The sequence below is a fragment of the Colletotrichum siamense genome (assembly GCF_013390195.1).
Source record: "Colletotrichum siamense strain Cg363 chromosome Unknown KSG_Cg363_contig06, whole genome shotgun sequence".
NCBI lineage: Eukaryota > Fungi > Ascomycota > Sordariomycetes > Glomerellales > Glomerellaceae > Colletotrichum > Colletotrichum siamense.
Window position 1 is genome coordinate 1,678,091 of NW_023501019.1, and position 11,715 is coordinate 1,689,805.

Below are 11,715 nucleotides of genomic sequence, written 5' to 3' on the forward strand. Positions count from 1 at the left end.
AACCAGCTAAGCGCCCTCCTGGCAAGCTACCGCCATGGCGAGGGCATCCAGCCCACTGCTGGGGGTTCTAGTTGCAGTAGGGCGGCTGAGAAGAGGCAGGTTCAGGCCGCGCATATCCCAGGCGCCATTAGCACCAGGGGAAGGCAAAGGAGCTTGGCCAGGAGGATATCCATATGACTCAGTGTCCCACATGGGTTGATCGCGGGAGGAACGACTGCCGACATTTCTGGAAGACGAGGACGAAGAACGACGACCGGAAGCCGAAAGGGCACCGAGTGATGAGCGCGCAGCAGTCTTGGCCGCCGAGGCCGAAGTACGCGACTTGTCCTTATAATGAGTCTCCAAGTGTTGCTTCATGTTGTCCGCCCTAGTGAATTTCTTTGAACAGCCGTGAAAAGTGCATTGAACCGCCTTCTCGGCGGTATGGATCTTGGAATGCCTTGACGCGTGTCCGGAGGTGGTAAATGTCTTCTCACAGCCGTGAGAATCGCGATAGCGACACGGGTACCTCTTGCCCGGACGTTCAGGCATCGGCGACGTCGCTGAGCTTTCGTCCTCGTATGAGTTTGCGCGGCTGTTGTTGGCGTAAGCAGGACGCTTTTCGAACTCGTCGTACATTGTCTGGCCGGAAGCGAAGGCACTGGCTCGCGCAAGGTCGTAAGAGGTCGGCGTCAGAGGGGACATGGGGTCGCTACTGGCGTTCGAGTCGTAGGAATCTGACCGGAGAAGCTCTGGGGTATGGGGCGACGAAGAGTTGCTGCGCGGCGCAGGGTGGAAAGGCTGTGAGATGATGTGATTCGCAGTGCGATAGCTTAGGCGCTGAGGGGCACTTGACGGCTCATCGTTGAGAAGGGAGACCTGGCGGCCGGTTGCGTCTCGAACATGCATTTTTGATCAATTTGTGATCATACACCGGTGGGAAAAGGAGTTGTTGTTTGGCGTTGTGCTTGAACAATATGGACTGTGGGCGGGAGAGGTGACGGACGGTGATGTTCACGACGGTGCCAACGATAGTCGACCAAATAGTTGACGATGGAAGATTTGTCCTGGATGGCAGATGACAGCTGAGTATAGGTTGAATGGAATTGGTCGATATTTTGAGCGGTGTTGAGGACGTAGGCTGGCAGATGCAGGGCGCAGTGGGAAATGAGGCGCAGGCTGAGTATTATACCAAGCAGCAGTTCCTTTGGAGAGAGGAAGCTCGGGAGGTCAGCGGGTTGGGGGTGGGCCGAAGCGAGGTGTCTGGCACAGCGTTCAAGGGCCGGTCGGCATGGATGGGATGTAAGGTATGGGTAGAATAGAAAGTAGGCGTGGTGGATGGAAAAGGGTGGTGGGTAATGGAGTGGGAGTCGTTTTGGAGGAGGGGGGGGATTTGGGGCATGGGCATGGGAAAGGAGAATTGCGCACCTTTGGTCGCTCCGGGAAGCCGCCAAAGGTACGTGGGCTGAGGTACCCGGCCTGAGATGCACTCGTAGCTGTCCAAGGTTCGACGCCATTAAGGTACTTTGAACCTTGATACGGTGAAAAAAAGGTGCAAAGGCAAGGATGACAGGGATTGGGGAACATTGGGACCATTGGAACCAAGGCGTCTCTTCTGCAAAGCGCTCCCCTGGGCCCCGCTGACCCCTCCCCCTGCCCACATTTCCACACCACGACCTCACTCTCACTTCACTCTCACGACACTGTGGGCGACGTCCTGCTTCTTAATCGCACCCCTGGTTCCAACACCCATTCCCTGCAGGGTAGCTCCCCGACTTCTCGCGACGGGCGGCTACGTACCCCGGGGTGGGGAAGAGTTGTCTTGGGGCCTGGACTTGAAAGCACTAGTCGCAGTACTTCAGATATTATCTTATTATTATTATTATTATTATTATTATTATTATTATTATTTTGGCCAGAAATAAAGCTCTCTCTTTTTTTTTTTTTTTTTTTTTTTTTTTCTTTTTTTTTTCTTTTTTTTTTTGGCCCCTACCCTCTTGTACGATCGCGATCTATGTCTGTTCCCTCGATACCGACAGCCGGACGCGCAACACCTGTCTCTCCCAAGGCCGACAATGTGCGGGTCGATCCACAGCAAATAACGCCCAACGCTTGAGAGATACACACTGGTTAGATTTTGGCTTGCCTCTGCCGCTGATGCGACAAGTACGGCATGCGCTATGGAGGATCTCGTTTGGGGCTGTCAAGATTGTCCCAAGCACTCGGGAAGCGTTCGCAGAGACCCTGAAAATAGCGTCGAAAAGGGCTGGACTCAGGGCCCAGTGATATGCTTGGTAGCTGCAAAGCCGAGCTGAAGCATGACAATGCGACTTTAAACGAGCATGGCTGTTTATTTGTGCCTACGAAAGCCGATATTGAAGTCTAGGGCGGGCAGAAGAGGCTGAGGGCAGTGAGACTGGGATTTGGCATCTGGCAGAAATCGGAACACCGGGGGCCTGGCAGAACGAAAGGCAGGCAGCCAGCGAGGTGACAATGTTTGAGTCGAAATGTGGTCGCGTGGCACGGGTGGCTTGATTTCGGAGCTTCAGCTCCTACGCAGTAAGACGCTCGCAGGAAGAAGACAGAGGGTTTCCGACCGCTTCAGAGTGGTGGAGATATGGCCAAAAGAAGCAAGTGACGGCCATCAATCAAGCAAGTAAAGCTGGCAAGAAAGCAAGAAAGTAGGCAGATGGATGCGCAATCAACATCGAAATCGACGAAGGGCCGGGCCAGAACTGAATAGAACGACCAGGGGTGCCAGGCATGCAGCAACAGGACGGGCGGAACCCGGGAGCGGTCCATGTTAGTGTTGCCAGGTTGCGTGCAATACGCAGTACCCAACGTGAGGTAAGTAAGGTATCCGTAGGCAGCTAGGTATAGCTCGGGGAGGGTTGTAGAGACGGAGATGGATACGTACCGAAGGGCAATCGGACCTTGCTTGGCCTTGGAACACACAGATCGCGATGAACTGGATACTGTGGTACCCAAGAAACCCAGAAGACGGGGACGAGTTGAGACACAAAACGGATTACCAGGAGCGAGAGAACTTGGGAGCCTCTCAAACAGCCCGCCCAGTATCATATCCTGGGTTTAAGTCCAAGCCCTCATTCCGCAGCTCCCCTCCTCCACCCGCTTTCCTCTCTCTTTCTCTGCTGTGTGCGATGAATTGTTAGTATCAAGAGATCTAGAATAGTGCTGATGTGCGGTGAGCTTTCGCTCGTGCGTACATGCCTCTCCTCTCTTTTCCCATGCTGCGAACGAAGCAAGACCACAAGCGATGGGAGGAGACATCAGGGAGGGGAGAAAAAAAAAAAAAAAAAAAAAAACATCCGGCGCGCGCCCACCTGACTCGGCCGTAGGGTGTACTTTACTGCGTGGACAAGAAAGACCCTGCACGAGCCAAAGGGCCCGCGGGTGTGACGTCAGTGGCCGGTCAGGGCTGTGACAATGGCAGAAGTTCCGACTAAGCTGTCTTGGAGCATGCAAGCATGCCAGGCAAAGTCTATCAAGGGTCGCCTGCGCTTGTGGCCAAACCGCTACGGGTGGTCCTCGGGTGGTCCTCGGTTCTGAAGGGACAACATGCCAATACCAACAACGTGCAGAGGGTGTGTTTCCGTGGCTGTTGTTGATTGTGCCCTGCGCAAACTCAAAGATCGCGCAAAAGGGCCGCAAAAAAAAGGTAAGGTAGGTAAAGCGTAGATACGTGTAAGGTAAGAAAGGACTGATGATACCCAAGCTTGGTAAGACTCAACCCGCAACCCGGGTTGAGCGAGGCAGTCGCAGGGTACCTGACCTGCCCGCACCCAATTCAGGTTCCCTATCCGTACCCGGTGAGATGAAAAATACAATGGGAGAAGGAGGGTCAAAGGTGCCTTGCTTTGACACACACCCCTTCCTGGCCCAGCCCCTCACCCCCGTCCCTACGCACGCCCTGCAGGGCGCCACAGAGCCCTCGTCCCTCTGAGAGGGAAAATTTCCTCCTGCGAATGTCGTCATAGGCGGGCGCCTAGTTCGCGCGCTACGGGGCACGTCTACGGGGCACGTCTACGGCTGGCACCGTTTACAAGTTCAGCTCACCTCAGCTCAACTCAAAGCAGCTCAGCAACCGGCGTCAACTCCGAAGCCTAGCGAGTTTGTTTCGCTGTCGCATTTTCCTTGGGTTGCGAGAGTCGTTTCAACGAACGGATCGCATGGCCGTGATTGTCTGCGCTTTGGTTTTGCAGCCATACCGAGCCATACCGAGCTCTCCGCAACTCCATGCCTTGAGAACTTTAACGTTGCCGTAAAGCTTAACATCAACCTCAAAGGGCATACACCCAAGAGTTGTGCTACCGTATCATCCGCGCGCTGGACTCAAGAGAAGACGAAGGTTGAAGTGTCGTTCCCAACTATTTCGGCCACTCCTTCTCAGTTGTACGGCCGGCACCAGATGTACCCCAACGCAAAACGCAGCGAGATGTGAGCGGCGGCGGCGTGAAATGCAAGCCGGGGGAGTCCGTAGTGTTGGTATGGTTGTGGTAGCGGACACGGATACCGTCTCTTTGGATCATGCTGTTGTCATCGGATCGGAGATTTCCCCCACCCCCCTTTGATTCGATTGACCAGGAATTGGCACGAGCATGCTGTTATACTACCTCATAGCTCGCTTCTGTAACTGAGGGTTTGTTTACGGATAGACTGGCTAGCTGTCAAATGGGCTGGGATGGGCTGGGCTGGGCTGTCCAGCACCTCGGCGTTGGCTCCTGTCTCCAGACCACAAGGCGGCGGTGAGAAACAAGGCCCAGGTCTTGACATCGGACACGCATGGATGCTTCCTTGTACACATGGCGAGCAAGCATAAGCAAGATGGTCGGAGATGTTTGCTACTGTCACTAAGGGACAGACAGAAGGACGAAGAGGCGACGAGGACCCTTGGAAGCGCGCCAGTGTTTAACAACGACCGCCAAAAACGGGCCAGAGCTATGGGGTAACAGGACGAAAAAAGAATGATGCGAGTCGACGATACCAAGGCAGGGAACCGAACGGAAAGACTCCCGACGTGGTGGAGAATGGGTCATTCTGTGGCGTCAAAGGGTCATCCAGCAGGCTTTGCATGCTCACTCGCCATTCCGAGAAGAGGAATAATCGTCCGCGATCGAGATCTCTCTCTGTGGCTTGTGCTCGCTGTGCTCCTCTGAATCTGGGTCGACGAAGGCACAACGGGGGTCCAAGGCATGTCAGTCCCTTTTGGGCAGTACATGGGCCCTGCCGTTGCAAGTGTCATCTGTGATTGGCACACACCGTGAAACCATCGAGATGGATGGCACGTGTATTGCTTACCTGACGCGGTTAGTCTGTGACGGGGTCCTTGTAGTAGACACTTTGCCGTTTGGGTGATGCTAACTCACGTCCGTCTCGTCAGGCACGAACACCCTAAAACACCGAAAAGCTGAGAGGGTTCGTTCAGTATTGCGGAAGGTCTACTCATGGGCCTGGCATGGCTGGCCGTTATCAAGACGGTAGCAATTTTGCACCAGATTCAATTTCCCGTGTAAGAGCGAGCGACCGGCCCTAAGAGATGAAATGCCAACGTCTGAGGCAATGCAGGGCGAGTAAGAGGGACAATGGGCAGTAGTCTGCACGAAGTAGACCTTTGGCATGGAGTCGACAAGGGATATCAGTCGACCACTGAAGTTAATCTCATCGCCCAATTGTGTCTGCCCTGGTGACCGTCCGCATTGCTCTGGGCAGGCAACCTTCTTTTTCGCCGTTACAAATCCGCGTATGGCGGCATGGTATTCTTCACAAATGCATATCCAACCATTCGTCCATCTCAAAACTCTGTCACAAACCTTGGCCTAACCTTGGCCTCACTAGTCCTTTCCCCCACCACCAATTTTCGTCTTGTCCGGACTTTGGTACATAAGTCGGCACACACATGACAAACGCGCATCACGTCGATCTACTTGCACATGGCATAGTGGCGATTTTGTAAGGTGGGCGTGAGCGTGGGCGTCATGGACGACGATTGTCGCCCGCATCGCTCATGATGCTCGTGTTTGGCCGCCGTATGCCATGTTGTTGGAGTGATTCAGCTCGATGAGTTGGGGTCCCAGAAGAACATGACAGTCGGTGGCCAGTGTTTCCGAGAACCCAACGATGCCTCCTTATCCGAGTCCCTCCGATTATGAAGCACGCGCGAGTAAGTCGCCGTGGTCAGAGTGAGGAGGACGAGCAAGCGCGGTGCGGCATCGGGTCGAGCCCATGTACACCGAGGCACACCAGCCAACCGTTGATAAGCTTTGTTGTGTGTTCCTCCAGGCGTAAGTATGCATACTTAGTAGTAGAAGAGCCAAAGGTGAAGAGGCACTGAGTGATGCCGCCGTGTTTTGGCGGTTCGTCAGAATTCCATCATTGTAGACACGGAACGAGAGTGAGGGATGCATGGCCTCGCTTACGGAGTTTTCTCCGGGCGAAATAGCTGTATCTGTACGATATCAGTGTGGCGGCACCCTCGCACGCGGTGTGGTGTGGTGCGATGCACGTACCATGAGCTGGGAACGGCTGCTGCGTCTTCCGTCAGGCAATTACCTACCAAGCAACGAGCTGGAAGCAGGTCCCTGAGTGAGGGCAGTTGAGTTACTGGGGTCCATACTTTGGCACCAGTGAACGAACTGATGGGACGTGGACAGAAACCCCCTTCGGCACAACCAACGTCAGGCGGCTGAGTTGGCACCCATTTCCAGGCGAGCGATGCTGCACCAGAACCCTTCGCGCAGCTTGTGCGTATCAAGTGCTGTCCTCAGCATCACTCCTTGCTGCGTACTCAGGTGCTTAGTAAATGGCTAGCATGGTTAGCTCGAATTGCGACGGAACGGCGAAATGAGACCCATGGCGATTGGTGTGGTCCCCTGGCTCGTTGTCCAGGTGCCTATCCCATCCGCCATCAGGTAAGGTAATTTAAGTTGCCTTACCTAAGACAGCTTACCCGACTGTCTGTCTGAGTCTGACAGGGACCTTCAGGCTTGAGGCTTGAGGCTTGAGGCTTGAAGCTTTAGAGTGTGGAGGGGCAGCTCCAGAGCTCTACTGCGTAGCTCATTCGGACTTTTGTTGGTCGGGGGCACGAATACTCGATGACTTTAATAAACCCCAACGGCATCTCATCACCTTATGCCTCGGGCAGAGGGCGGCAATATTCTCTTCGCTAGTCCTTCGACTTTTCTTTCCCCCCCTTTGCTCTAGAGGAGGGGTTTCCCTTTCTCCCCTTGTCTGGCTGCGGCGACATAAGCAAAGCGCGTCGCAGAGTCGAAGGGTCCTGTGGCCGGTGTCCTCACCAGCCTACGTTGAGATCTCACAATTGGCAGTAAATCGACGTCGTTTGCTGCGCCCACTCCCCCAAAATGGAGTGGCTCAGTCATACTCCACCGTGCTTTTCGCTGGTGTTGGTGTTAGTTTGGCGCGTGTGCCGTGCTGTGTTGTGTTGGGCTGGGCTGGGCTGTTCCCCCAGTCCCGTCCCGAATACAGATACACCCAATTGGGACAGCCATGGTGAGCCCGTATGAAGACCGCCCCGTCTATCAACACTTGCCTTGGTTATTGCGCACACGCCCCTGCCCGCCCTCCCCTCGTCGTTTGGAGCTACACTAGCTGTGCTGCCGACCCTTCTCCTCATTTTCTTCTTCTGCCCGCCCGTCTGCCGTCCCCTTGGTCCCCTTGGTCCCCTCCGGGAGGTATCCGACGGCAGCTTGTGCTCCAGAAATGTACTTACCCCAAGGGTACTGACGGTACTCCACCGGCTCCTGCGAAGGCGGAGAGGCCCACCACCATGTGGGAGCAGCAGGTACTCGTCCCTCATCGCCGATTCCTATGGTGCATCGTTGATTTCCTCGATTTCCAGGGTCCTAGCTCTACATACGCAGTAGTACTACACTAGGTACGCAGTGGTGTAGCGAGTACCGTTCAATCAAATCAGACACGGAACACACCCCGATTCCGTTTTCCGTCAATCATGCGCCGGCGTCCAGCGCTTTTCTTCCTCAGACCAGAATCTCCATCCCTCGCCTGGGAATCCCATTGCTTTGTTTTTTGCTTCCGTTTGGTGTCCAATTACCGATCCCTTCCTCACCTCACCTTTTCTTTGGTTGTTGCTTGCCCCCACCCCCTCTTACTGCCACCGTTATCCTAGTTGTCACTGGCCTTCGGCATCCTTGTTCTCATGCCATTTTCAGTTTCCTCTCAGTGACCCCTCTACTGCGTACGGCGTACGACACAAAAGCAATCCCAGGGACATCCATCCTTACGTCCTGAACTACTTAGTACGTACGAATGAATATTTGGCAAGTACTCTGTACGCAGCAGCCTGATCGAGGAGTAAGTATCCCCCCTCATGCCCTGATGCATGCGTGCCTCTGTCTCCTCTGGCATTCTTCATCAGCTCACCACTGGCACCACCGCCGCTGCTCAAGGAACCTCGAGTTTTATTCCCGCTCGGCCTTCTCTTTCTTCCCAGCCGCTCATACTCAGGGCATCTGCATCGCATTTTGCAGTACGAGACCTGTGCTGGACCGATTCCCCTTGGCGTCCTGCACACTCCCCACCCCCCATTTCAACTTTCCCATTCTTCACCTTTTGGCGCATCCGTACCGGACCCCTTACTCTGCCACCCTCCCTCTGTCGCACTCCCTCTCTTTCTCTTTCTCCACCCCATCAGATCGACGATCACGACCCTTACGGTAGGTAGGGTATCCAGGCTTCGACGTCGTCGTCAACAGAACTCAGCTCAGCCAGCCCACATCTGCACAATACCTACGGTCCTACTCAGACCCTGAAAATAACGTCCCACTAGCCGCAGAATATTCCGCCTGATCACTGATCGCTGATCACCGATCACGATTGACAGGTACACAGCACGCAGCAAGCACTCGTCTTCCCGGAGTGATTAGTCCGGCTGCTGCCATCAATTCGCAGTTCAGTTAGACAGTGGTCCTTGCGCTAGCTGTTATTCTTCTTTCCTTTTCTCTTGCTGTTGCAATCAGTCGACTTTGCCGATAGGTTGACAGAATAAATCAAGGAACTTGACCGTCTTATCTTTGATTTCGCACTTTGAGTACACGTCGAAGCTTCTCGCTCGCCGACCACAATATAACCAACTGTTTGCGATGGATATGCTTTACGCCGTGCTCAGGTGTTTCTCGTTGCCGCCGCTGAGGTTACACCTTAAATCTACTATGCGATTACTGTCGTCCCGTTCCCTCCGCTCTCATCCCCGTGTTCCGTTGCCCGCTCCAAGCGAGGGAGCGGGCCCTTGGCCCTTGGCCTGGCTGTTTGGCCCGGTTTGCTCGCGCTCGCTGACGTAGTTGCGCAATTCAGATTGCATTTGGTCCCCGGGAAGGAAAATGTGAAGGGGAAAAAAAAAAAAAAAAAAAAAGGCCGCCAAAGAGGGGCTCGCGCTCCGTAATTCTGACAGGCATCTTCACACGTACCGAAGCAACGACCCCCGGGCCGCAACTGAGGTATCTATACAGACAAGTTGAGCGGCACAGTACATAACTCTCCAAGAGGTGAACGGATATCGTGGTACAGCTTGGCAAGGCCTGGACGAGTCCGCAGCCGAGTCTTCCCCACATGCAAGCTGCGAAGCGGCTTCATCTCCTCGTTGAAAGGAAGAACATCGCTGAAATCATACGACTCAACAGACTCAGCAAGAACCATGAGCCGGCCGTCACTCAAAGCCCGAAACCGGCAGGTTAAAATACAGTTGTCTAAAGTCCATTGTTAATGGTTTCGACCTGCCGTTCGAATCTCCCAGCTCAATCCCGCCCGGTCCGAATTCATCTCGGCAGATAGTCTTGTTCTTCATATCCCATTTTCTCAGCTTGCTTTTCTCCTCATCTCCCTGCCATGTGTTGGCTCTTCTCCCCTCTTTTGCACAGATGCCGGTTGTCGGCAGACCTGCAACGCCGTTGCAAAACGGTCAAAATCAGTTGCTCCCCGCCGCCCTATCGTCTGTTCGTTATGCTCAGCGATAGGATTGCCTGAGTCGGCACCAAGCAGTGTACATCGAAGTACTGCGCGTCTCTGTCTCTGTCTGTGTAGAAGGGTGCTCCACAGTTGCCTCAGCAGGGGCAGCCTATGTACGGATATGGATATCGCAGCATGACTAGGCATGTACAATATGCAACATCATCCTCACGTCATTGGCTTTACCATCCCGACATCTTCCCCCGTATCTGAGGACAGATAGGGCACGGGTAGACCCCACCAAAGTGATAGTCTGCTGACTGTGCCCCAAAGCCCGCGCTCTCTCCTTCCGCTCGGAATCAATCATGATAGCCGGCACCCTGCGACGCGAAGCGCACTGCTCAACCTCAACTCAACTGATCAATTATTGTGTCAAATGCGGTACACCTCCGAACATATTCTTCATCATACGTCTTCCACCCTTGTGTCGTCCGGTGGCGCATAAGAACAAATGCTCGGCGCGTGTATGCGATTCCCGCGCTAGATCTCTCTGTTCCTAAGTGACCCCTCCCGTGCCTGCTCAACGGGCAAAGTACGGATACCTGCATCGGTATCGAGTCCGATGGTATTCAACCAACGAGAGCCTATCGCTTTACCCAACCCTCGGAGGCAAGGAAGGCCGCTTGTCCTCGTCTCCGGTACGTGCCCTGCTTTTTGGACGAGGACCCTTGCCCACCGCTGTGGTCACCCTTGCATCCCCTGAGGTATCTGAGGTCAGACCTCCGAGTCTTCCTTACTAGGATCCATTAGCGACAGGGACATTCCCTGCGGGTATCAGGACGATCTTTTGGTCCCTGAAGTTCTGGACCTTCTGTCGACATGGGTGCAAGCTGCAGCCACAAAGTCAAATGTCGGAGCTGCCATCAAAGCGAGCTGCGAAAGCATGGCATTTTGGGGTCTGCCGCTGCAAAAGAAGACGTCCATGTTGTCTAAGGAAGGCCCTGAGCCACAGCATGAAGGAGCAGCGCCTGTTGATCATGGTGCTTCTTTCGTTCAGGGCTCTGGGCGCACCGATTGCATGCTTCAGGGTCTCGGCAGAAACCCCTCCCCTTCTCTCTTGTTTTATCGGCCGCCGCCTGCTTCCATTTCTTCTCGGCGAGGCGGGGATAATCCACTTGATGACCTAAGGTATCCCCACTCCTCACTCTCGTCTGCTCCCCCTGTCCGTCCTGCATGTGCCCCCTCGTGCCCAGGGAACACAATCCCGTACTTCGCACCCTATACGTCATCGTGCCATGAGAATGCGGTCCGGCCCCGCTGCTCGTTCGACCGCGGAGGAAAATCGCCGAAAACCCTACTGTTGCTCGTCCGCCTGTCGACGGAGGGCGAACCCCACCTGAAGGATCGCCGTTTCCCCGGGCACAAGGCCGCTGCCGTAGAGAGACAGAGGCAGAGACTCGAGCCAGAGCGCCGTCTAGACGCAACCGCGGGAGTATCCAGTATCAAGCAAATCAACGTGTAGGTCCTATGCAGGTGTCTCGCGTACATGACCTGTCTAGACAAACTCTGGGTGTTACAACCTCGATCTAACGGATTGCGGTCGCCCGGAATCCAGTCCGGTGCACCCAAGGCCAATCGAATACGACAACGAAAGAAAGAATCGCAGCCGGACAAAGCTATAAGTGAAGGGCTTGAGAGTCCTGTTTCATGGCTACCCCGGATCTGTAATGCTCGCAAGGACGACGGTTCGGCGCCGTCGCAACGCGTGGCGGCTTGAGCTGGCGACCAGTGCGCTGG

At 54.6% G+C, this 11,715-nt stretch overlaps 3 protein-coding genes across 3 annotated transcripts; 2 read left to right on the plus strand and 1 right to left on the minus strand.

The window, feature by feature from the left end:
- Positions 1-6: 6 nt before the first annotated feature.
- NRG1 (Transcriptional regulator NRG1) lies at positions 7-888 on the minus strand (the record flags this gene model as incomplete). The annotated part of the gene is made up of 1 exon (XM_036641301.1): positions 7-888. One exon carries the CDS (start codon positions 886-888, stop codon positions 7-9), a length of 882 nt encoding a protein of 293 aa, XP_036493750.1.
- Positions 889-9,116: 8,228 nt separating this feature from the next.
- On the plus strand, positions 9,117-9,708 carry CGCS363_v009453 (uncharacterized protein; the record flags this gene model as incomplete). The annotated part of the gene is made up of 3 exons (XM_036641302.1): positions 9,117-9,166; positions 9,328-9,355; positions 9,541-9,708. 3 exons carry the CDS (start codon positions 9,117-9,119, stop codon positions 9,706-9,708), a joined length of 246 nt encoding a protein of 81 aa, XP_036493751.1.
- A 424-nt stretch (positions 9,709-10,132) lies between these two features.
- CGCS363_v009454 (uncharacterized protein) lies at positions 10,133-10,423 on the plus strand (the record flags this gene model as incomplete). The annotated part of the gene is made up of 2 exons (XM_036641303.1): positions 10,133-10,197; positions 10,252-10,423. 2 exons carry the CDS (start codon positions 10,133-10,135, stop codon positions 10,421-10,423), a joined length of 237 nt encoding a protein of 78 aa, XP_036493748.1.
- Positions 10,424-11,715: the final 1,292 nt, after the last annotated feature.